Source organism: Oncorhynchus masou, chromosome 25 (genome assembly GCF_036934945.1).
Source record: "Oncorhynchus masou masou isolate Uvic2021 chromosome 25, UVic_Omas_1.1, whole genome shotgun sequence".
In the NCBI taxonomy this organism is placed as follows: Eukaryota; Metazoa; Chordata; class Actinopteri; order Salmoniformes; family Salmonidae; genus Oncorhynchus; species Oncorhynchus masou.
The window spans coordinates 33,610,963-33,637,840 of NC_088236.1; the positions used below are offsets into that span (position 1 = coordinate 33,610,963).

At 44.1% G+C, this 26,878-nt stretch overlaps 2 protein-coding genes across 2 annotated transcripts in view; both read right to left on the reverse strand.

The window, feature by feature from the left end:
* Window positions 1-8,268, reverse strand: part of LOC135514164 (hemicentin-1-like) — a 74,560-nt gene extending 66,292 nt beyond the window's left edge. The window contains exons 1-2 of the mRNA XM_064937417.1: window positions 7,995-8,268; window positions 50-120 (exon numbers count right to left, since the gene is read on the reverse strand). Coding sequence (XP_064793489.1) covers window positions 50-120; window positions 7,995-8,268 — 345 coding nt within the window. The remainder of the gene's footprint in view (window positions 1-49; window positions 121-7,994) is intronic.
* Window positions 8,269-8,809: 541 nt separating this feature from the next.
* Window positions 8,810-26,878, reverse strand: part of LOC135514165 (neuronal calcium sensor 1-like) — a 28,793-nt gene continuing 10,724 nt past the window's right edge. Inside the window, exons 4-10 of the mRNA XM_064937418.1 lie at window positions 26,233-26,257; window positions 18,143-18,281; window positions 15,297-15,375; window positions 14,789-14,877; window positions 14,593-14,670; window positions 13,534-13,650; window positions 8,810-12,756 (exon numbers count right to left, since the gene is read on the reverse strand). Coding sequence (XP_064793490.1) covers window positions 13,552-13,650; window positions 14,593-14,670; window positions 14,789-14,877; window positions 15,297-15,375; window positions 18,143-18,281; window positions 26,233-26,257 — 509 coding nt within the window. The 3' untranslated portion in view covers window positions 8,810-12,756; window positions 13,534-13,551. The remainder of the gene's footprint in view (window positions 12,757-13,533; window positions 13,651-14,592; window positions 14,671-14,788; window positions 14,878-15,296; window positions 15,376-18,142; window positions 18,282-26,232; window positions 26,258-26,878) is intronic.

The following is a 26,878-nucleotide window of genomic DNA, read 5'->3' on the forward strand; positions in this document are numbered from 1 at the left end:
GAGATGGTATAGCTATAAATTTGTATCAGGCTTTGGTTCTGGTACACACTTGGACAAACAGCTCCTGCAGATCCTGCTGGAACTTCTTTGGGTCAGTGGTGATGGACACAGGGCCAATGTCTAGGAGAAAGCATAATGTGGATGTTATTAACATACAATTAAAAAGCTAACTCAGTTGTACTGAAAAAATGATAGGGTGCTTGATGATCTACTATGAAAACTATAGGTCTTTCCTATTTATTTATTGTTTTTTAGCTGTTGGAACATAATCAAAATGGGGAATGGATGTTGTAGTTGCCACATAGAGTAATTAAAGTCCTCAGTCATCCATGATTTCTGGAGTTAATAGCTAAATGGAGGTACTACACTTAAAATTTCAACAGCAGTTCATGCTGCTCAAATCCAATAAAAATGGTATTTGTCACATGCGCTGAATACAACTGGTGTAGACTTAACCTTGAAATGCTTGCTTACGAGCTCTTCCAAACAATGCACAAAAATAAAATACTAAAACGAGGAATAAAATAAAATACACAAGAATGAAGCTATATACAGGGAGTACCAGTACCAGATCAATGTGCTTGGGTATGAGGTATTTGAGGAAGATATGTACATGAAGGCAGGGTAAAGTATCTAGGCATCAGGATATATAATAATAATATTAAGGTATTTGAGGTAGATATGTACATGAAGGCAGGGTAAAGTAACTAGGTATCAGGATAGATAATAATACGATTAATGTAGCAGCAGCAAATGATGAGTGTAAAAGTGTGTGTGTGAGTGTGAGTGTGTGTGTGTGTAATGTGTATGTATGTGTGTTTGTGTTGGAGTATCAATATAGTCTGTGTGAGTGACTGTGTATATAGTTTGCTGTCACGACTTCTGCCGAAGTCGATGCCTCTCCTTGTTCGGGCGGTGCTCGGCGGTCACCGGTCTTCCAGCCACCATTGATCCATTTTTAATTTTCCATTGGTTTTGTCTTGTCTCCCTACACACCTGTTTCCAATCACATTCATTACCTGTTGTGTATTTCATCCTCTGTTTCCCCTCATGTCCTTGTCAGAGATGGTTTGTTTTTTCATGTTCGTGAAGGTTGTATTGGTGCGCGATGGGTCCTCGTACCCACTTTGCTTTTATTATGTACTATGGTTTTGGAGCTGTGTTTTTGTTAAGTTATTAAACTACTCCATTGATACCAAGTTCGATTCTCCTGCGCCTGACTACCCTGCCATCCTTACACATGACGTGACAGAAACTCTGACCAATATATGAAGTCAGCAGGAGAAGGTACCCCGGCCATGGAGATGGAGGAGCGCGTCCAGGAGCATACGGAGAAGCTTTACCATCTAAGTTCCGCCATGGATCGTGTTGTCCAGAATATGGACCCCTGGGAGAGACAGTTTTTCCAGTGCCTCCACCAGCACAACAGGGGTCTATCCTGAGCGCCCCTTTCCCGCCTGAACCCAGTGGGTTCCGTCTATCCGTGCCACAGGGGTACGACGGAATTGCTGCCAACTGCCAGGGTTTACGGTCCACCGTAAAGTGGGCCAGCTCCGTGGAGTGGGCCAGCTCCGTGTGTGGAGAGGGAGATACGGTGATGGAACATTTTGAGGAGTTCACCCGCCGTTTCCATCCACCCGAGGGCCGATCGGCAGGTGAGCACCTCTACCATCTGAGGCGGGACACGAGGAGCGCCCAGGAGTTTGCCCCGGAGTTTAGGACCCTGGCTGCCGGCGCTGGATGGAGCAACCGGGCCCTGATCGACCATTACCGCTGTAGTCTATGCGAGGACGTCCGTCGGGAGCTGGCCTGCAGAGACACCACCCTCCCCTTCAACCAGCTGGTGGACCTGTCCATCCGGCTGGACAACCTGCCTGCTACTCGCGGACGTCCAGATCTGGGTCTGGTGGTTCCATCCTCCCGCACCCCCTCTCCGATACCCATGGAGCTGGGAGGGAGGGTTCCCGCTCTTGCACTATATGTGGTCGCAGGGGTTACACTGCTTGTCGGTGCCGGGTTGGTTCCTCTGGGAATCAAGGCAGCAAGCAGGGCGCTCTGGCGTCACCCCAGGTGAGTAGGCACCATTCTCACCCAGGGCCCTCTGTTGCACATATGTTTGTCTTGTCACTTTTCCTGATTTTTTTCTCTCCCCGCGTTCCTAGCATAAGGCGCTAGTAGATTCAGGCATGGCTGGGAATTTCATTATTAAAGTGTTAGCTCATAGTTTAGGGATCCATTGTTCCCGTGGATGTGCCCTTCCCCGTTCACTCCTTAGATAGTCAACCATTAGGTGTCAGGGTTTATCAGGGAGGCCACCGCTCCTTTGTGTATGGTGACGATTTGGCTCTTACCTTCTGTAAAAAGAAGGCAACTCAATTACCACCTCATTGACAGGGGGATTGTGCGATGAATATCCTGGTAGACGCTGCGCTTCCCAGGAGTCAAATCAAAAATATCAAATCAAATCAAATCAAATTTTATTTGTCACATACACATGGTTAGCAGATGTTAATGCAAGTGTAGCGAAATGCTTGTGCTTCTAGTTCCGACAATGCAGTAATAACCAACAAGTAATCTAACTAACAATTCCTAAACTACTGTCTTATACACAGTGTAAGGGGATAAAGAATATGTACATAAGGATATATGAATGAGTGATGGTACAGAGCAGCATAGGCAAGATACAGTAGATGGTATCGAGTACAGTATATACATATGAGATGAGTATGTAAACAAAGTGGCATAGTTAAAGTGGCTAGTGACACATGTATTACATAAGGATGCAGTCGATGATATAGAGTACAGTATATACGTATGCATTGTTTAAAGTGGCTAGTGATATATTTACATCATTTCCCATCAATTCCCATTATTAAAGTGGCTGGAGTTGAGTCAGTGTCAGTGTGTTGGCAGCAGCCACTCAATGTTAGTGGTGGCTGTTTAACAGTCTGATGGCCTTGAGATAGAAGCTGTTTTTCAGTCTCTCGATCCCAGCTTTGATGCACCTGTACTGACCTCACCTTCTGGATGATAGCGGGGTGAACAGGCAGTGGCTCGGGTGGTTGATGTCCTTGATGATCTTTATGGCCTTCCTGTAACATCGGGTGGTGTAGGTGTCCTGGAGGGCAGGTAGTTTGCCCCCGGTGATGCGTTGTGCAGACCTCACTACCCTCTGGAGAGCCTTACGGTTGAGGGCGGAGCAGTTGCAGCCCGCCAGGATGCTCTCGATTGTGTATCCCTGTCACAAGCGGAGACGGTGGCTATGGAGACATATGTCTCTGAATCCCTGCGTCAGGGGTACATTCAGTCCTTCATTTCATAGTGGAGGTGGACGCGTCCGAGGCTGGGATAGGAGCTGTACTCTCTCAGCGCTCAGGTACGCCACCGAAGCTCCACCCCTGTGCCTTCTTCTCTAAGGAGCTCAGCTCGGCGGAACGAAACTATGATGTGGGGGGCCGGGAGTTGTTAGCTGTCATCAGGGCTTTGAAGGCGTGGAGACATTGGCTTGAGGGGGCTAAACACCCTTTTCTCATCTGGACTGACCACCACAATCTGGAGTACATCCGGGAGGCGAGGAGACTGAATCCTCGCCAGGCAAGGTGGGCCATGTTTTTCACCCGTTTTGTGTTTACCCTCTCTTACAGACCAGGCTCCCAGAACGTTATGGCAAACGAGCTGTCTCGGCTGTATGACAGAGTAGCGGACCTTGGATTTCACTCCCATACTCCCAGCCTCTTGTTTGGTGGCTCCGGTAGTGTGGGAGCTGGACACGGACATTGAGCGGGCGTCACGTGCAGAGCCCGCTCCACCTCAGTGTCCAGCTGGGCGTCTGTACGTTCCATCTGCTGTCCGCGACCGGCTGTTCTATTGGGCCCACACGTTACCCTCCTCTGGTCATCCTGGGATTGGTCGGACGGTGCACTTAGTGGGAGGTACTGGTGCCCCACTTTAAGGATGTGAGGGTTTATGTTTCCTCCTGCTCAGTGTGTGCCCAGCGCAAGGCTCCTAGACACCTGCCCAGAGGTAAGTTACAACTCATACCTGTTCCACAGCGGCCTTGGTCGCACCTGTCGGTGGATTTATGAACCGATATTCCACCTTCACAGGGTAACACCACGATCCTGGTCATTGTGGATCATTTCCCTAAGTCCTGTTGTCTCCTCCCTTTGCCCGGTCTCACTACGGCCCTACAAACTGCAGAGGCCCTGTTTACACACGTCTTCCGCCACTATGGGGTGCCTGAGGATATTTTGTCTGATCGGGGTCCTCAGTTCATGTCAATGGTCTGGAAGGCGTTCATGGAACGTCTGGGGTCTCGGCCTCGGTCAGCCTTACCTAAGGTTTTCACCCCGAGAGTAATGGGCAAGTGGAGAGTTAACCAGGATGGGTAGGTTTCTGAGGTCCTATTGCCAGGATCGGGCAGAGATGGCCCAGAACTTGCTCCGCCACTCCTCCACTAACCTTTCTCCCTTTCAATGTGTATTAGGTTATCAGCCGGTTCTGGCTCCTTGGAATCTGAGTCAGACCGAGGCTCCTGCGGTGGACGATTGGTTCCGGTGTGCAGAGGAAACATGGGACGCCGTCCACCTTCAGCGAGCCGTACTGAGCCAGAAAGTTGGCGCAGACCGTCACCACAGTTAGGCCCCGGTGTTCACACCGAGGGACAGGGTCTGGCTCTCGACCAGTAACCTGACCCTCCGCCTGCTCTGTCGGAAGCTGGGTCTGCGGTTTGTGGGTTCGTTTAAAGTCCCGAGGAGAGTGAACTAGGTATGTTATAGGTTACAGCTTCCCCCCAATTACCGCATTAACACCTCCGTTCCATGTGTCTCTCATCAGGCCGGTGGTGGCTGGCCCGCTCCAGGAGGCTGAGGTACAGGAGGTTCCTCCGCCCCCTCTTGACATCGAGGGGGTCCCGGCGTACTCCGTTCGATCCATCCTGGATTCGAGACGTCGGGCGAGGGGCCTTCAGTACCTCGTGGACTGGGAGGGGTACGGTCCGGAGGAGAGATGCTGGGTTCCGGTGGAGGACGTGTTAGATCCTTCCCTGCTGCGAGAGTTCCACCGTCTCCATCCGGATCACCCTGTGCCTCGTCCTCCAGGTCGTCCCCGAGGCCGGTGTCGACACGCTGCTGGAGCCGCGAGTCGGGGGCGGGGTACTGTCACGACTTCTGCGAAGTCGATGCCTCTCTTTGTTCGGGCGTTGCTCGGCGGTTGACGTCACCGGTCTTCTAGCCATCATTGATCCATTTTTCATTTTCCATTGGTTTTGTCTGTTTCCATACACACCTGGCTCCAATCCCATTCATTACCTGTTGTGTATTTAACCCTCTGTTTCCCCTTGTCAGAGATGGTTTGTTTTTTCATGTTCGTGAAGGTTGTATTCGTGCGCGATGGGTCCTCGTACTGTAACGGCGTTCTTCGTTTGTTGAATGAGAGTCGGACCGAAATGCAGCGTGGTGGTTACTCATGTCTTTAATGAAGAAAAGCGGAACGATAATGAAATAACTAATAAATACAAAAAAACAACAAACGGAACGTGAAACCTATTACAGCCTATCTGGTGAACACTACACAGAGACAGGAACAATCACCCACGAAATACACAGTGAAACCCAGGCTACCTAAATACGGTTCCCCATCAGAGACAACAAGAATCACCTGACTCTGATTGAGAACCGCCTCAGGCAGCCAAACCTAAACTAAACACACCCCTAATCAACCACAATCCCAATGCCTACAAAAACCCCAATACGACAACACAATAACATAAACCCATGTCACACCCTGGCCTGACCAACTAATTGTCTAAAACACAAAATACTAAGACCAAGGCGTGACACGTACCCACTTTGCTTTTATGTACTCTGGTTTTGGAGCTGTGTTTTTGTTACGTTATTAAACTACTGCATTGATACCAAGTTCGATTCTCCTGCGCCTGACTTCCCTGCCACCTATACACACGACATGACATTTGCGTAGGGTCAGTGCAAGATAGAACCATTGCAGATAGTTTGGGTACCATTAATTTACTATAGGCACTGGCTATTTAACAGTTTTATGGCTTGGGGGTAGAAGCTGTCTCAAAGCCTGTTGGTCTGAGGCAATGCTCAGGTACCATTTGCCGGATGGTAGCAGAGTGAACAGTCTATGGCTTTGGTGGCTGGAGTTTTAGGAAATGTTTAGGAAATGTTTCGAGCCTTAAGGTCCTGGATGGCAGGGAGCCCAGTAATGTATTGGGCTGTCCGCACAAGCCTCTGTAGCGCTTTGCGGTCAAGGGCGATGCATTTGCCATACCAAACGGGGATGCAACCAGTCAAGACGCTCTTGATGGTGCAGCTATATAACTTTTTGAGGATCTGAGGGACTATGCCAGAAATAATGTCTAGTCCCCTAAATCATTACTGGTGGACAATTAAGTATCACATACAGTACATGCTAGATGCTATATTTTAAACGAGGTGGTTTGAGCCATGAATGCTGATTGGCTGAAAGGCAAGGTATACCACAGCTATGACCAAAACTGAATTTAAGTTTATAACAGCAATAAGGTAACCCAGGGGTTTGTGGTATATGGCTATACCACGGCTAACAGCTGTATCCAGGCACCCCGCTTTGTCGTGCTTAAGAACAGACCTTAGCCATGGTATATTGGCCATATACCACACCCTCTTGTGCCTTATTGCTTAAATATAGCATGTCTGTGGTGGTATTGTGCCATCTTCAAAATGCCCATGATAACGGAGGAATCATTAGTTGTGTTTAGTGCTGAAGTCGGCACTCTCTGTGACCTGAGCCCCTCTCATACTGCAGTGGACCCCAACGTGACTAATAACAGCCTGCTAATATCTGACACTTATTTGGAATCCTTCAGGGGCTGGTCGATGGAGGAGTAAACATTAATCAACACACAGAGAATATATTGTCTGTCATATAGAATAGCTTGCCATATAGAACAGTTCACTCTGTGAGGGAGAGGCCCGTAGATTGGGTTAGGGGCAGTGTGGGTGTTTTTTTTGTGTGTGTGTGTGTGTGTGTGTGTGTGTGTGTGTGTGTGTGTGTGTGTGTGTGTGTGTGTGTGTGTGTGTGTGTGTGTGTGTGTGTGTGTGTGTGTGTGTGTGTGTGTGTGTGTGTGTGTGTGTGTGTGCTTCAAGCTTTGCCATCACATTGCCCTACCAAATATAACTTTTAGACATTGATAATACGTGGACATGTCAGACTGCCAGACTACCTGGTGAGTATTTATTGATCCCTCTCTCTCCCACTATCATTTTTTTTGTCAGGCTTTTTAAGGCTTTGTCCCCACTTCGGTCATAAGAGCCCATACAACATAGACACTGTCATGCCTCTTTGTCACCCAGTTTCTTTGCAATTTTAGGAGGCTTACAAAGTCCCCAAGGGCATACTAAATTAGACACAGATCAAATGTGTGGCGTTAGTGTAGCTAGCCGAGCACACCATTCCCTTCTCAGCATCCAGCCCTTCCACCCAGGGATGGTTACTGGGGCCGGTAGGCTTTCCAGAGGGGTGGATGGGGGTGATTGGGGTAATTACACACCAGAAGACAGCATATGCTTCTCATCTGGGCTCAAACACCCTCCCCCATTAGGGCACTCTCTTTTTTTCAAGCTCCAGCTTTCCCATAGAGGTTGAGTGGAAGAGGGGCGCCTATACTTGTATTTGTGGCCAAAGCATAAATAAATAAATAAACAGTTTAAAAAAAACTCACCTTAAATTTGTATGTCAAACAGAAGTGTTGAAGTTGAGCTGGCCCATCACTCCTATTGTAATTATGTCATATTTCATAGAAATCTGGAAACACTGGACAGTTCCTTTAATGTTTGATCTGATTGAGGCCTTATTGTTTAATGTCAATTGTTTAATGTAAATAATGTAGGCATATTGTCATTTGTCTTTTTCAAAAATGCTAAATATCTTACTCTTGTAAGAAATAATTAGGGTTATGAAACATTTCATTTTTTTAATTTTTTTTTTACCTGGGTCATGAAATGGCACGAGGACAAAGTTTTTGATGGGTCTTGTCCTCCGGTTGAGGGTCTTTTCCAGGATCCGAGAGGCACCATCTATCACCTGTTTGAGGTCGTCATACATTGAGCCAGTAACATCGAACACAAATGCCAGGGTTGAAGCGCTGTCACTGTCCATGGAATCAAAGTGCTCCTGGCCACCCTCAACTCGCGGGTCGGGCAGGACTTTGTGCCCGCAAATAAAGAGCGCCAAGACAAGGCACTTCAACATAATAGCGGTCATTCTCAATTTACTGCATCTGTGTTTGATTTCATAAACGTAACAAACCAGTTAAAACATTAACACATAAAAAAATACGTTTTGGCGCATCTCCCCCCCCCCCCCCCAAAAAAGGTATCTATAGAAATCGAATTATTGTCAAAGACAACCAAACTAAAAAATCTTTGAAAAATGTTGTGCCTCAACTGAAATAGCCTACATGTAGATCTAGACTAGATGGTGTAGCACGTTATTTCGTCCCGAGTAACATCCATGCACTAAAGTTTGGACGGATTGAAGAAAGCAGCTCCTCTGGAGAAATGGTAGTGTATGCTGAGCGCTCGGAACGGTGGCAGGGATGGGTGTTAAAAGGGTCCTGAGTAGGAACAAGCATATTTTTTGTGTAACTTGACCCGGCAATCACTTCCAGCCCAACCCCGTCCACATTCTCCTGGCCGGGTACTCATGGCTGGATCCGGTCAACCTTATGCCAAGCTACAGTTGCAATTGTGCTCAACTTTTAAGCAATTTTACAGTGGAGAAGAATTGTTTTCACGACTCAGCATTGTCGAAATGGCTTGAGCTTTATTATAACAGCAGTGTTTATGTTTAGCTGGCATATCACGCACCTTGCATCCCCTAAAAAGGGGGAGGCACAGGCTCTGTGCCACCCCCCCAAAAAAATATATATATACACAAATATTATAACATAATCAGGGAGTTGGTCAACCATGGTGTGTAAAATAATTAATTTGAAGAATGTATCTGCACTGTATGTTTATTAGCTTGCTAGCCAGCCAGAGGAATAATTTGTTTAATTTGACAAGTTAACTGCTAATATGCCCATATTCCATTCAAACAATGCAATCAATCTACAGCCATACACTGACTGAAATCAGTAGATAGGATTTAAAATGTTGTAAATGCAACAAGCACTGGTATTGTATCATATAATAGCACTCTCAGCTTTCCAAGAAACATTTATGGTTTTAGACATTTATGGTATGTTTACATATATTTTAGAGGGTATATATACAGAAAATGTGTACAAAACCTGTATAAACTGTATTTAGGATTATAGGACAATATTGTAGGTTAACATTCATTAAATTACACCATTTCTGATACATCACATGCCTTTGTTTGATTTTCCTGCGTAGGAAAAATCAGGATGATGCCTCTAATGCCATTAATTCCAAAAAGACTGGTTTGGATTTCTCCCTGACCAATATGGCTGCCATTTTCACCCCATTTGGAAATTTGAAGGTTTATAACATAGCCCTTCTAGTAATTTAATAGGATCTCTATGGTTGCTCGCCCCTTCCCAGGTAAGATATGAACACATCATAAGCCATGTAAAAAAAAAAATAGAATTAGAGGAAATCAGTTGTAAAACTGCAACCTTGTCTCTCAGCAGCATTGCAAAAACATGTAGAATAGCCGGAAATTAGCTTTAAAAATGATAAATCCCCTAGCCTCATTCCAAAATGTATAGAATAGTATGAGTTTAGCTACTGTATAAAACGGCATGTTTTCCTCTCTGCCCCAATGGCAATATGTGTAGAATTGCAGGAAATTAGCTTTAAAGTGACAAATTCTCTCCGCCTCATTGCAACATGTGTAGAATAGCATGAGATTAGTTGTCAATGGAAAAAAAGACACCAAAATATATGTATATATAAATATATCCCGCTGGTGCATAAATGGAGTCAGTGGCTTGACATGAGACAGAAATGCCAGATGCTTCTTCAGAGGAAAGGCTGAGGAAGCCAAGCATCCCTTTCTCGTCGGATTACAGATCCTGATAAGAACGGATACTTCGATTACATCACATGGTGAGGCAGTCGCTCTCAGGGATTTATCTATTTTAAGATTTCTTACTGAGTTTTATTTGAGCGCAAAGAAGTATCAAGCCATGCAAGCCAAGAGATTGATGCAGCATATCGGACGTTTGGCGAGGAGAGAAGGCAACCATACAAGAGGAAGGAAAGGGTTTGCAAGAATGAAAATATTTTAATGACCCCAAAAAATAACCATTGGTGTCAGAGACAGGTTAAATGTTTAACCTTTCCTCAAGAAATTGAGATTTTAGAGTCACAATTTTGTGCCTAAAGGAATCATGATTTCAGTCTCCTATTCCACAATTCTGCTTACCCAAGAAAAGCATATCAAAGAGAATGAAATACATTTTATGGGATGCTGCTGCAACACCAATGACAGAACACAATGAATTAAAGATGTTTACTGCAATGATAAAGAAATGTTCTCCTTCTAAACCTACCAGGTCACTATTTAGACTTACTGTATAAGCTTGGCCCACTTGGGTCCTCCTTTGGCATGTAGTAACTCCAGTTCTAATGGCTCTTATATCTCCTGAATCCAGACCAGTTGGATAAGAATGGACAGACAATGTTAAACAGATTAATGGCCCAGTGGATCTTGCTGAGGGCCTGGCTAGCCTCTACCCAGCCACTGTGAGTTTTTCAACCGCACAGGGATGGCACATATCAGACACCAAGGAAATCTCACTACTTCTTAATGGTCTCTTCTAAGTGTGCTAGTCTGCTGTAGGAATACTTGAAGTTAGGTAAGGACATAAAAACTTACATTGCGAACCTATGGTGGAGCAGTAGATTATGGATTTGAAGTGGAAAGCAACACTAAGGCCTGTCTTTACTCATATCTACAGTATGAACTGTCTTAAATCACTGTTTAATGAACAAGTTACAGTCAATGTATTCCTTAATTCATTATAACAGGGTAATTCATGTTTAAGTTTAACAAAAGTCTGAATCTCCATTGAACAATTACTTCAACCACTTTCTGGCTGAGTTCTGCTCCTGTATCCATTTTGAATAAAAGGGTATTTGAGGGAACTGAGACACATTTCGGAAACAAGTTGAGTTTAGAGAGCTTTGAGGTTGAATTTTCAAAAACAGAATTTCAATCACAGAATGTAAAGGCAGCCATTTAAAAGTCCACTGCAGAAATCACTCCGACATTTCCTGGTTGCTAAAATTGAAATAGTTTGCCTAATTTCAGTTTATGCAACAAAACAAACAAGTATAGTGTAGAGAATCATCATACCATCTTAACTGCTGTAAAATATATTTTCAATAACCCAAAATATTGTATTTTCAGGTGTTTGAAGATGGTGTACAAAACCAAAAGTAAAAGATGCAAAAACTATGGGAAGAATAGAAATAGCACACATAGAACAGGTGTACAGCTTCTTAGACTTAATTTCAATGGGAATAACAGGTCTATAACTCACTTTCTATGTGAATTTGGTCAGGTCGCCCAGAAAGTTACATATTGCAGCTTTAAAATGCATTTTACTCTGTGCTCTGTGTTGTTCAATGTAAATGACAGCACAGGGGGAAATTATCTTTATCACTTGAGTAAGGCTAAATCAGTGAAGCTGACAAATGCCTAATGGTAAGACTGAAATGACCCGAGACTGAACGGGAAAGGCATCATCACATGCTGGGATTTATGGCTTCTGTTGAACACACAGGACAGACACAAAAAGGACAGGCTCAAACAGACAGCCTGCAAAAATCTTTACAACGAGAATGTATGTCTGTTTGTTCTCAATGGCTGAAGCCTTGTGTATACACAGGGTGGATGGAGTAAGACGACGTCAAAGGGAATAATGAGCCTCAGTTGAGATATGTCAACTGTGAGGAATTACACTGTGTTGTTTGATCATGTCATTTAGAATGTGGCATTGAGACATTACAGTGCCTTGACAGGAGTGCTGATGGGAAACGGAACATACATCCAACACAATAGGAGGCACATAACCCAAACATAATAAATTAAGCCTTACAAATGAAAGCCCCTCCCTGACCACTTACTCCTCAAATAAAAATATGAAAGATAACCAAGGAAGCGGTTTGTGCAGGAAGCAGGATGAAACAAACCATTCCATTAATTAAAACTGATTCAAAAACGATTAAGCTTAATTTCATGTTAATGAAGAGCACTCCAACAAACGCAGCAAAGCAACACATAATAACAAGACTATTTTATAGTATATCCTATATACATGGATTTACAAATAAGTTGATCTCCCTCAACACTCTCAAAAACAATCAGTGCCTGCTGATGTCTCCTGCTGTAGTCTTTCAGATAGCCATGTGACAGCTCTCCACGTGTCAGTCACACCACACTGACTCTGTTGAGCGCAGTTCACAGTTCACACACACCTCAAGGGTTATCCTCCAGTATAGTCCACAAGGAAAAACAACTGCCTTGCTTGTATGTATAAGTTCAGTGTATATTCCCCTCTTGTCCTTTTTTATTTTACATTTTTGTATATCAGAGGGCTCAGAGTTGTTTTCAATGCTTAGAGTGCAGATGAATATGTGCAATTGACAGCAGCAGTATTACACAAGTCCTTGCCCTTCTCCTCACCCCACGTCTCCTTCTGGATGGTGCATGGAGGGATGTTGATGCGTGTAGATGCTTTTTCTCATAGCAGGTGTGATGGCACCATGTTGGACTCATCTGCGAATCTGTAATAATAATCACCAATGAGTTCAATGTGACAATGAAATCAGACATAGACACAAATAGTGCAAGATCCTATTGACAAAAGAGACACAAAACTAACAAGTAAATGCAGTGCTACTTTAAACCCAAGCTGTCCCATGTAAGTGTCTATATTGAGCTGAAACACACTCTATCACATGTTGAGCAGGATGTCAGCTAGAGCAATAATGGGCTGTGGAATACATTAGACAGGCGGGAGGATAGACCAGCTAACTGCCCTTCTCCTCTCTGAGCACTGCATGGCTGTTTCATTGCCAGCAATCAGCAGAGGGCACTTTAATAATACATGAGGACAAACTGTGGTCTGACAATGGTGATTTTGCATTGTTTTCAGACCGAGCCTCTGATCTCTACACTATTTTTATTTTACTAGGCAAGTCAGTTAAGAACAAATTCTAATTTTCGATGACAGCCTAGGAACAGTGGGTTAACTGCCTGTTCAGGAGCAGAACGACAGATTTTGTACCTTGTCAGCTCAGGGATTTGAACTTGCAACCTTTCAGTTACTAGTGCAATGCTCTAACCACTAGGCTACACTAGTATACTGCACTTTGTACACTGTAGTATTCTCAATAACACACATTGTCATCCTCAGATCAATTGACCACACAATTCCTTGTTTCTCTTATTATAAAACATGATTTTGATTATATGATACAGTATGTACAACCTTATGACATTTCCAATACTTGGGTATTGAATTCAATGCTGCATGATCACTGCTCCACTCACCTTTAAACACTTTAGGCCCTATACCAGCCCATCGTACAGTGACAGTGCCTGCACAATGGAGGGGTCTGCCTTGGAACCCTCCTGAAACTCCTGCAGGGTCAACTTGCCATCAGCATTCTGGAATAAGAACACAGGAGAAGATATAGCACAACGGAACAGCATCTCCATTGCAGATCAGGACGCTTTTACTCTATCTTACCAGCAGGGGGCAAACAAATCATGAGTAATTGTTTTTATTTTTTATTTAACCTCTATTTAACTAGGCAAGTCAGTTAAGAACAAACTATTATTTACAATGACGGCCTAGCCCGGCCAAGCCCTCCCCTAACCCGGACGGCGCTGGGCCAATTGCGCGGCGTTCTATGGGACTCCCGATCACGGCCGGTTGTCATACAGCCCGGGATCGAACCTGTGTCTGTAGTGACGCCTCTAGCACTGCGATGCAATGCCTTAGACCTCTGTGCCACTCCGTCCCCATTAATGTAATATACAAGGGCCTTTTCTACATGGCTTGGCTGATCTAGTTCAGTGCACTTGAATGGTCAGCTCACTTCCCTCCTCCCATACAAATGACTGAGCAACTGATGCTGTGCTCTGAAGCCAGTCCTATCGGCTGATCCTTGCACTGGGTATGGAACTGACAAACATGCCCAGGCAGGCTCCATCTCATCTTTCACTGAGCCAAGGACGAGGAGGGCCTGAGTGAGCTGAGTGGGCATTAGTACTGGGCTGTGGTGGTGGAGGGGGTATCTGTGGTGTTTATAGACTGCAGGAATTGTTAGTGATGCTGGGATGGCTACGGCCAAGAGGTCTAAACTCTAGACGGCCCGCCTCACTGCACTACAGCACAGGGACACGGTAGGAACACAATACACATGGTATTTTCTGTGGAGTTGCTAGTCAGCTCATTACAATAGTACTGCCACTGACTTGAGAAACAAATTGATCTATAAGTTGTACAAGTAAGAGCAAAATAGCTATCAACAAATAGTTACATAATTAACCCATGGTGGTGGTTTTGGGTTACTACAGTGTTTTATTTGTGGAATAGAGGTATACCTTGTCCATCATGGAAAAAATACGGTCCACTCTCTTCTCAGGTGTATTCTCTTCTTCTGGTAACTCTACAGTGTTCCCCTGGAACACAAAGGCAAATATATTGTCTTGCAATATTTCAGGTCAATGTAAAATACTGTATGTGAATTCTACCATTAGCCTTTTTGACACTGGAACATTTTGGTATTGTATAACTTACCACCATCAGATATATGGCATCTACGATGTTTAGCATCTCATCTCGTGTGACGTAGCCATCGTTATCAAGATCATACAATTTGAAAGCCCCTAAATACAGCACACACAAAAACAGATGTTGAAGGCCCAATACTGATTGTAAATAAAGTAGTTTTGGGATTGTGTACAGGTAGATGGGGATGGATGAATGTATGTAGCCTTGACCTTTTACTCAGGTATTAAACATGAGTGGCTGTATGTGGGGGAGTGGAGTGGGATGAGAGTTTTGAGATGGAATGAACCCCCACAGAGTCAGAACTATTTCTCCCAAATATTTTCTAAATGTAATCCAAACCCAGGGCCCACATCGTAGGCAACACCATCGAAACAATACTTCAAAATCTCTTATTTGTAGTCTTCTGTGAGCCTGTCTTTTTGTTCTGTACATGCATAACAATACGATCACAAAGACTCAGGTCCTGTCACTGAAATGTCAACGTGCACTGCCTGAAGGGGTTATCTCTCCTTACATCTGAGCTTCTCATCCAGTGTCCCCCGCGAAGTCACCGACAGGGCCTGGATGAACTCTGAAAACTCTATGTGTCCATCCTATTCAATAACACACACACACACAGAGAGAGAGAGAGAGAAAGAGAGAGAGAGGGGGGGGGGGGGTTAGACACAAGACAAATATCTTCTTTCACACTAACTCCATTAAACACTTTGTTTGGTCTACTGCTGAAAAGTGGGGCAAAATTGTGCTCCATGTCTGCTGCCAATTTCTGCTCTGCACCTGGCTCTCCCGAGGCTAAAGTATGTCAACTCTGGTCATTAGTAAGATGGATGCATGCTGCCAGGTACATTATATATATATATAAAAGTATGTGGACACCCCTTCAAATTAGTGGATTCGGCTGTTTCAGCCACACCTGTTGCTGACAGGTGTCTAAAATCGAGCTCACCATGCAATCTCTATAGACAAACACTGTCAGTAGAATGGCCTTACTGAAGAGCTCAGTGACATTCAACGTGGCACCGTCATAGGATGCCACCTTTCCAACAAGTCAGTTCGTAAAATTTCTGCCCTGTTAAAGCTGCCTCGTTCAACTGTAAGTGCTGTTATTGTGAAGTGGAAACGTCTAGGAGCAACAACGGTTCAGCCGCAAAGTGGTAGGCCACACAAGCTCACAGAACGGGATTGCCGAGTGCTGAAGCGCGTAGCGCGTAAAAACATCAGTCGTCGGTTGCAACACTCACTACCGAGTTTCAAACTGCTTCTGGAAGCAATGTCAGCACAATAACTGTTCGTCGGGAGCTTCATAAAATGGGTTTCCATGACCGAGCAGCCGCACATAAGCCTAAGATCACCAAGCGCAATGAAAAAAATGTCGACTGGAGTGGTGTAAAGCTCGCAGCATTGGACTCTGGAGCAGTGGAAACATGTTCTCTGGAGTGTTGAATCATGCTTCACCATCTGACAGTCCGATGTACAAATCTGGGTTTGGTTGGTTCCACATGTCCCAATACAAAGTGCCAACCGTAAAGTTTGGCGGAGGAGAAATAATGGTCTGAGGCTGTTTTTCATGGTTCGGGCTAGGACCCTTAGTTCCAGTGAATGGAAATCTTACAGTATACAATGACGTTCTAGATAATTCTGTGCCTCTAACTTTGTGGAAACAGTTATAGCATGACAATGCCCCCGTGCACAAAGTGAGGTCCATACAGAAATGTTTTTTCGAGATCGGTGTGGAAGAACTTGACTGGCCTGCACAGAGCCCTGACCTCAACCCCATTGAACACCATTGGGATGAATTGGAATGCCGACTGTGAGCCAGGCCTAATCGCCCAAACTCACTAATGCTCTCGTGGCTGAATGAAAGCAAGTTCCCGCAGCAATGTTACAACATTCAGTGGAAAGCCTTCCCAGAACAGTGGAGGCTGTTATTACAGCATTTATTTGACCTTTATTTAACTAGGCAAGTCAGTTAAGAACAAATTCTTATTTTCAATGATGCACTAGGAACAGTGGGTTAACTGCCTGTTCAGGGGCAGAACAACAGATCTGTACCTTGTCAGCTCGGGATTCGAACTTGCAACCTTTCGGTTCCTCGTCCAACCACTAGGCTACCCTGCCGCCCATGATTTTGAAATGAGATGTTCCATGAGCAGGTGTCCACATACTTTTGGTAAGATATTTTGGTAGCCTAACTACAGATGGATTAGAATCTACTATTTGCAACAGAAACCATTTGTTTTTCCAAACTTTGTTTTTCCCTTGATTGTATTTTGTAATATTGCGAAACAATCAGCTGTTTGATATTTGCCAAAAATTTGCCAAAATGCAGCGAGCATCCTGACTGTATGCGCTTGTGATTACATACAATACACAGCAATGCCTGCTACTACATGATAATGAGAATAGGGGAACAAAATATTTATTTTCAAGATACCAGTAGACCTTTTCTGATTTGATTTTCATGAGATATTGTTGTAGGCAAAATTACATCCTAGGATACATACCCCAGACCTGAGCCAGGCCTGCTAAAGGAGAGATATGGGATCTGAGACACAACAACAGCATTTTACGGACTCTCAGACTGATTCTATCTCCACCAGACAAGGGACCAGCCAGCCAGCCAGCCAGCTGTTGTAAAACAGACATTGAACTGAAAAATTACACTGATTACAAATACTATTAGAACCACTCACTGCATTCTCTCTAACTACATGGTGCTTAGCACAAATTAAACTCATAAACATCCAAACCAGTGTGTGGCTATGGCCGCCAGGGGTCATCGACCAGCCTGTGAGGGCTGCTCTTAACAACACAACAGATGACCTTGATAGCTAAACGAGGATGCTGCTTTATGAATGATTAATATTGAATATTGATAACATAATGCCAGGCTGCACTAGCATGTTTCTTTAACAAGCCACACACACAACGTTTGGGGTTCCTCTCAAAGCCTGCAGACCATGGGGATGAAACAAGAATTGCAATGCCTTGTTGTGAATTACAAAAACCTTTGTTCAAAGTCCATTTCCCTCTTATTTCCAGGAACCTCTGACATGTGCTTTGTCAACCCATCTCACCTCTGATTGATCACACAAAAGGGACCCTTTCTGCGCTCAGATTCCACTTCTGATTAGAGACCGTTACACAGTGCTATGACCCTCAAGGCACCACAGAGACTGGAAACTGTTAGATCATCACGGAGTAATCTCACCCATCTACCAGAAAGAGCATCCTAAACCTTTTCACTATACAGTATGTATGCATTTACTCCCCTAACATGACAGTGACTGAAATGTAATTCAAATCACAGAAAAAGCACATGTAATTGTATGGAGGTACAAATAATAAAAACATTTAAACCTTGTTTTCATCAAAGACGTTGAAGACAAAAGAAGCAAACTTGGTGGGGTCACCAAAAGGGAAGAACTGCTTGTAGATCTTCTGAAAGCCCACCGCATCCAGCTGACCACTTGGACAGTCCTTAATAAAGCCTTTGTACCTGCAGGAGATGATGATAATGATGAGAGAGGAAGGCAAATAGAACACATGATAGGGATACAATTAGCCTATTGAATATAATATGAAATTGTTCAATAACACTGAGCTTCAGACGCAGCTCTTAACAGGCAAGCAGCATTGATCTAGTTTAAAACAGCATGTTGTATAAAAAGGTTTAACCCAAAGCTATTTATCTTGCTAGCAGATAAGATAATGTTTCTAATCAAATGTAATAGGCAGAGGGAGTTTAATTAAAATCAAATGACTTTCTTGTCTTTTGATAATGTGCATAAATGATAAATCAATCTGTGAGCTTCTAGCCTCTAGAGATGAGATGATATGTCCAGAATGACATAACACCACAGCTATTTATAGAACCAATTTCAAGCCTCGTCACTCAAAGGTAGACAGTCTCGTTGTACAACTCAATAAAGAAACAGTGTTATCAGAGTAAAATAACAAGCCTTTAATGGGTCTGTACAGAGAGGGAGACGGAGAGGGAGAAGGAGATTTGAAGAAGGAATCAGAGATGGGTAGGCTAGTTTAAGGTGTATATTTCTCTCTCCATCGCTCTCTGGTAAAAGCATGGGGATATTATCAGTTTGGTGGACTAAAATGTGCATCCACATGACGTCTGACCCAGTGTTAGACAGCGATGTAGATAGACAGGTCTTTTGTGAGTTCCCATAACTTCCCATGTGATTGACAACAGACACAGACTGGTCCTGATGAGGATCTGCTGTAATGAAGGCCAGACTAAGAGGAATGAAGAATGAAGCCAGGACAGATCCTCCCTACACTCACTCCTTCCTTTGGCTCCTCACTCTGAAACTCATATTTTTAATCTGCCTCTCAGATAAAGCACACTCCTGCATAACCTAGAATAGGACAGACCGACAGAGAATCTCTAAAGATGGGCTGAGACATTTTTGAAGAGAAGGCCATAATCCTCCTATTTGCATATCCAGATGTGGAGATATGCAGAGGAAACGAAAGCTTATTGAAGAACAATGAGGAATCAAGTCGAATTGCCGTTCAGCGGGCAGGTAATACAAAGCACATCATAATCCCAATATGACCCATTTCAAGTGAAATAGATTTTGTCTAACTCATTTGTGAAATTCCCATTGTCTCTGTGAGAGGAAAATCGTTTCAGTACTGTATATTCATTGGGGGACTCGTGCAAAAACAGGCTAGTGCAAAAACACACAGGCCTTTAGATTCAATCAGTTGCTTAGTAACTAACCATTGACTAGTAATTGGGCAGGATGATCCCAATCTAACTAAATGTGAAGCATCTTTCTCTAGTTTGATGTGACCCTGGCTAACTCACTAGCATATGTGCAGTTGTGCATGGACATGTAGCCTAGCTCCTAGGCCTTTCAGGATAATTGTGCTTACTCACATGAAAATAGCCTAAACCAGTAGACCAGTGACTTTATGTCATAGTTAGTGAGGCAACCTGGAGATATACTGTACATGACTGGCAGCTTTCTACCAACACGCTGTAATCTGTCATCATGGTGGATGGCTATAAACAGTGTTGTAGACAAGGCTATTTAGCTACTTTCCCTTGTTGTTGTCCAGTTGGCAGGGATACTTGGCTATGTCCCTGTGTTATTGATTGCAGGTGAGCACTAAGCATGCTAATGACATTTCCCCCTGAGTAGATTAGCATTGATCAATATGGAGGAGACATTTAACAGTACCAGCATTTATCTAAGAGTTTCAAAAACCTGACCGTAGGCAACAGAGTGACTAGGGTCTGGTTTCAATGACTCTTTAGGCATAGAGGAAATACGTCACTGCCTACGTCACTACTTTATCTGCTTGAATAAAATACTAAATAGTAGCTAGCAAGATGGAGATCACAGAGGTTATTTTTAATGTGTGCATTTCGCAAGTGGCTAGTTTGCATCAACTACCTTAACTAAAACCGCTGCAAAGGCTTTGCTTGCAAACTTTGGTTTTCAATCGCGGCATTCTGGCATGTCTGCCTCGAGATTTTTTGGGAGAGCCCCCAGATGTATTATTATATGTTCTTATCGACTGAGGCAGTGATGTAGTTCCTCTATGCCAAAAGAGTTCACCATTGAAACCTTAGTCAATGTGTTGCCTAGGGTCATGTTTAAGAGTCTATTTATCTAACCTTGTTATTTATTCTATGTCTGTCAGTGGCTCCTCCACTAATCACACACCATCTGGCATTTCCCCTGTTAAAATTGCCTCTCATCTTTCACAGTCAACCATGGTGATTGCAGCTGATCTTCCATTGAGGAGTCATGCAACGTTTTATGTAAAAGAATGGATGGAAGTCTGACCGACTTGGATGGAGTGCACAGCCAGGGTGTTATTCTGCCCCAGTGCACCCAGGCAGCCCGAGACTGGCCGACTCTGTATCCACGTGCCGAAGCAGAGCTAGCCGAGCTATGTCTTTCTGCTGCATGTGGACAGGGATGTGGATGAGCCCTTGCTCCCCTTATTTGCCCAATTTAGCGTATTTCCATGCCACTGTAAATTAATGTAATTTAGATGAAACAGTCACATTAGCCTCCAAGGTGCAACCCATGACTAGGACACAAATAAATATTGGATGGACCTATGGTCATACTAGCTTACAACTCATGTCTGACTACAGCAGTGTACTAACTAGCAGCAACCAACTCAAAGCAACCCAGGGCCATGACAAAACATGTCACAGTAGGTTGTATGGTGTCACCGTCCTGGATCGAATCCAATCTGGAGCCAATCTGTCAACATCTGTAAAGCATAGAATTAGCTTCCAAACAATATTGTTATTTCTCGAGCTATGATGACAATTGTTGACCCTGTTTTTCTGTTAGACAAAGTGCACAGTTGGGTGTCAGACTGATCCCCTGGTCATGAATGGATGCCGGGACCTACCAGAAGGTAGGTACTTATTTAACTAGGCAAGTATGTAAGAATAAATTCTTATTTACAATGTTGGCCTACCCCGGGCCGAACACTAACCAGGACAGCGCTGGGCCAATTGTGAGCCGCCCTATGGGACTCCCAATCATGGCCGGTTGTGATACAGACTGGAATCGAACCAGAGTCTGTAGTGACGCCTCTAGCACTGAGATGCAGTACATTAGAACGCAGCGCCAATCTGGAACCCAAATGGTTTGCGACCTAACAAAATATTTGAATTCACTGTTTACTTGCAATTTTCACAGCTTGTCAGGCAAAACTTCAGAATAAAAGTGTCATGCGACACAAGTACCCTTGTGACACCTCCATTGTTTCATTTTTAAATTTTAGTCATTTAGCAGGCTCTCTTATCCAGAGTGATTTATAGCTAGTGCATTCATCTTAAGACAACTAGGTGGAACAACCACATATCACATGCATAGTAAGTACACTTTTCCCCAATAAAGTACTTCTCAGCAAAGTCAGAGCTAGAAAGGGGGCAGTCAAGTGCAAGTGTTGCTTCAGGAATTATATTTTAATATTTTTTTTGGGGGGGGGGGTTGAGATGAGGAGGGGTATTATTTAAGATACTCTTTGAAGAGGTAGGTTTTCAGGTGATTTTGGAAGATGGGCAGGGACTCTCAACCTGGTTCCATCATTGGATTGCCAAGACAGAGAAGAGCTTGGGCTGAGCAGAAGCTGCCCTCCTGTAGGGGTGGAGGGCCAAGAGAACAGAGGTGGTAGAGCAGAGTGCTTGGTTTTGCGTGTAAGGTTTGAGCATAGCCTGAAGGTAGGGAAGGGCAATTCCTCTTGCTGCTCTGTAGACATGCACCATGGTATTTTAGTGAATGCGAGATTCAACTGGAAGCCAGTGGAGTGTGCAGGGAGCGAGGTGACATGGGAGAACATGGGAAGTTTGAAAATTAGGCGGACTTGCAGTGTTTTGGATAAGTTGCAGAGGTTTGATGCCACAAGCGGAGAGCCTAGTCAACAACGAGTTGCAGTAGTCCAGACAAGAGATGACAAGTGCCTGGATTAAGACCTGCTCCGCTTCCTGTGTGATGTAGGGTCGTACTCTACGGATGTTGTAGAGCATGAACCTGCAGGAGCGAGTCACTGCTTTGATGTTTGCAGAGATAGACAGGGTGTTGTCCAGGGTCAAGCCAAGGTTATTTGCACTCTGGAAGAGCGACACTGTGGAGTTGTCAACCGTGATGGAGAGGACTTTTAGCGGGCAGACTTTCCCTGAGAGGAAGAGCAGCTCCATCTTGTTGAGGTAAAGCTTGAGGTGGTGGGGGCGACATCCAAGCTGAGATATCTGCCAGGCACGCAGTGATGCATGTTGCCATGGGTGTCAGAAGAGGGGAAGGATAAAAGTAGTTGAGTGTCATCTGCAGGAGAGACCATGTGAGTAAATGATGGAAACGAGTTACTTGGTGTATAGAGCGAAGAGGAGAGGGCCTAGAACCAAGTCCTGGGGGACACCAGTAGTGAGAGTCTGTGGTGCGGACATAGATCCTCTCCATGTCACCTGGTCAGAGCGGCCTGCCAGGTAGGATGCAATCCAAAAAGTGTGCAGAGCCTGAGAAGCCCAGCCATGAGAGGGGGGAGAGGAGGATCTTATGGTTTGTGGTGTCGAAGGCAGCGGATAGGTCTAGGAGGATGAGGAGAGAGTCAGCTTTGCAGTGCGGAGAGCCTTCGTGATGCAGAGAAGAGCAATCTCTGTTGAGTGACCCACCTTGACTGGTTAGGGTCAAGAAGATCGTTCTGATAGAGGTAACGAAAAAGTTGATCAGAGACAGCATTCTCAAGTGTTTTGGGGAAAAACAGGAAGTCGTTTTTGACATCAGTCTCCCTCAACTCCTATCAGAAGGACACGACATGAGGCCTCTGATAGTGACCCGAGTTACTGCCCTGATAACACAGGCGGCTTCATCATCAACAACAGATAATGTTTACGTGAAAAGTTGCATTGAAAAATCCCTGGCTTGATAAACTAGTAGGCTAATTCCCCAGCCAAGCATATAAAACGGATATAGAGTTATTTTGGTTGTGAAGTGCATTAGCAAAAAGCTTTGTCCTTTAGAACAAAATTCAATTTGCCACCACCTCATAAGATTGTCTTCTGCAGTTGTTTGAGAGATGTTCAGTTTGCTGCCAAACATGCAGCATAGAGAAGACCAGCAAGGGGGCCCTCATCACCATCGTGAAGACATGTCCTCACTGTAAGCATTCCTATGAATGGAACAGTCAGCCACATTTTGGCAAGTATGCAGCCAGCAACCTTCACCTGTCAGCGGAAACAGCTTCTACAGGCTCATCATTTGTACAAATACAGAAGGTAAGCCACTTCAGCACTTTGATACATTTGATAACCCAATTGTGAAACATAATTTATGTAAACTGACATTATTTGTTACTTATTTACTACTTCCTAGATGCATATAATGTTTAGAGCATTACGTAGTCTGGTGGAACCAGCCTGATCGCTGTGTTGACCATTCTATTTCACTTCACATTTTATGATATCTGAAGTGAAATAGAAAGGTGATCACATCGATAAGGTTGGTTTCACCAGGCTAATCATAACCAATATTGATAATGTAATCAGTGCTCTGTGTGTGTGCGACTGACCAGTATCTTTGATAAGGGGCTAGGAGCTGATCTACGCTGCTATGCCCATCAATGGGGCACTAGCAAAGACCTCACCTCCAGCCTCACCACTTGCCTGCTCACGAACGGTCGTCGATGGGGAGGCAATCACAGTCACTGTTCTATATGTGTTCACAGATTCATGAGGACATAGACAAACACTATCCAGGTTAGACTTCCACACGCCATTCCCCCAGGGGGCAGCAGCAACCTTTGAGCCTGGTTGGTAAGCATATCAGGTTCTTTGTAGCTCAGTTGGTAGTGCAGGGTGCTTGTAATGCCAGGGTAGTGGGTTCTATTCCCAGGACCACCCATATGTAAAATTGATGCAATCATGACTAAGTTGCTTAGAAGCGTCTGCTAAATGGCATATACACTGAGTGTACAAAACAGTAACACCTTCATAATATTGACTTGCACTCCCCTTTTTTCCCTCAGAACAGCCTCAATTCATCGGGGCATGGCCTTTACAAGGTGTCTCAAGCATTCCATAGAGATGCTGGCCCATGTTGACTCCAATGCTTCCCATAGTTGTGTCAAGTTGGCTGGATGTCCTTTGAGTGGCGGACCATTCTTGATACACACTGGAAACTGTTGTGTGAAAAATCCAGCAGCGTTGCAGTTCTTGACACAAACCAGTGACTGCTACCATACCCCGTTCAAAGGCACTTAAATATTTTGTCTTGCCTATTCACCCTCTGAATGGCACACATACACAATCCATGTCTCAATTGTCTCAAGGCTTAAAAATCCTTCTTTAACCTTTTTCCTTCCCTTCATCCACACTGATTAAAATGGATTTAACAAGTGACATGAATAAGGGATCATAGCTTTTACCTGGATTCACCTGATCAGTCTTTGTCATGGAAAGAGCAGGTATTCATAATGTTTTGTACACTCAGTATATATTATATTTAATTGGGGTGATTGTTATTTTTTATTATATGTGTACTTGTTTGACATTTTACTGCATTGTTAGGAGCTAGTAACAAGCATTTTGCTGCTCCCACTATAACATGTGTCACGTCCACTCCAGCGCTCCACGTTGCCGGTCTACTAACCCCCGGTGCTGGCAACCATCCTTACACACACCTGCTCCCCATTATTACGCACACCTGGACTTCATCATCACCTTGATTACACTCCCTTTATTTGGCCCTCAGTAGCCTCAGTCATCAGGCAGTGTTGGTTTGCTTTCATGTTCAGTACGTATCTCCTGTTTAGTTCATTTGCCTTTCATCATTGTTATTAAACTCTCCTTCTGCACCTGCTTCCTGACTCCCTGTGTATTTGTGACAATCTGCTAAACTGTGCATGCGACCAATAAACTTTGATTTGATTTCATCAACAATATCACCAATCCCTGACTCTGTAGGAAATCTGTGACATGGCTGGTTTGAGAGGTATTCATGTAGGCCTATTTAGTCACAAAGCCAGTAGGTTAAGTGCAGTCTGAGAGTAGAGGGAGGCTAGAGAGCAATACATGGTAATACCCTCTCTGAAACACATTTAAGGTGCAATCTGGTGATACACCCACAATCTCATGGAGGGAATGCTATGAGCTATAGTAACACAAAAGAGTGTAGAATGCTCTTTGCACCTTGCGATTTTGTTTTGTTATCAGAAGTCCCTCTTGAAAATAGCCCCAGAAGGCTTGGGAGGCGCAGGGATTAGATCACGGAGGTGTTTGTATCAGTGTTATCAGACAGACTCCAAAGTCACTCTGTCTCACTATTATCAGGCTTCAAAGTCATTCTATTTTCAGAACTCATCTGTCTCCAAGGCAATGTGTGAGAAATGAACTTTGCAGTAGAACTATACTATCTAGCCTACTTAAATACTTTCCCCATGGATTTCACCTCAGAAGCAATATCTGTGTGTCAAAGATATATTAAATTGAGGATTTAATCAGAGGGCTATATAAAGTGAAATACTCCCTCTGTAGAAAAGCCTTAATACCCAGCTGCAGAGTTGGACCATCAGTCAGACATGAGTCAACAACTCAGGAAGCTCCTGGCCACCAGCCCAGCCAGCTCACACCCTAGTCGCTGCTCTCAGACCCCAGAGCAGCAGACCTACTCTCCAGGTTCAGACCAGTCATAGTGACCCTGTAGACTGAAGTCAGCCTTTAGCTGGCCCCTGGAGCACCTGGCATTAACACAATAACATCTGCCAAATGTAGTAGACAGCAGATGTTGCAGGTGACTCAGTCAATCTTACCCACATGGGCAGCTACAGGTCTATTTGAGTCTATTTGAGGACTAGGGGTAATGCATAGGTTAGAAGAATCTGAGTTTTGGGAGAAGAGGGGAGAAAAAAAGGGTAGAGCAGGAGGAGATTTGGAGGGTAATTTAAAATGATGTACTTACCACTGTTGCACCTCTTTCTCTGTAACTGTAAGACAAAAAGAAACTGTTTTTAGCAAGAGACAAACTAATGTACTATGTATCAGACCATGAAGGTGACTTGGAAAATCCATTGGCAGGTGAAAATCACTGATTCCCATGACTGTACAGGTTGGACTGACAGTATATCTGGCTTAATAGTGCTGTCTATTTAAATTATGATTGCACTGGGGTTTTTCAATTTGTAACCACCCTGAGGAATAATGTGTAATTCCGTACATATTGTTAACAAACCGAATAATTCATCACACCTGAAGCTATGGAATTCACTAATCTGCTGTATTATTTCAAAGGTCAATTTAGCACATTGTGTGAGAGAGAGAGGTCACCCAGCAGGAAGGTGAGTAACGAGACATGTTATCATGTCCACACAAGCAGCATTATTATCTACCAGTATCTAATCAACCACTCATGGTTCTCCTTTCACAATCTGAACCCTGAGGCATACTCTCTAAAACAAGGGCTGAAAACCTGGTGGTCCTGTGATGGCGTTCTGAAGGTACAATGCTCATAGCAGTGGTTCTTTGGACAGACAGGTAGCTTTCTCTATACAGGATGCTACTTAAGGCACTACACACAATACGACAAACTAAATGTTCATGGGCTATAT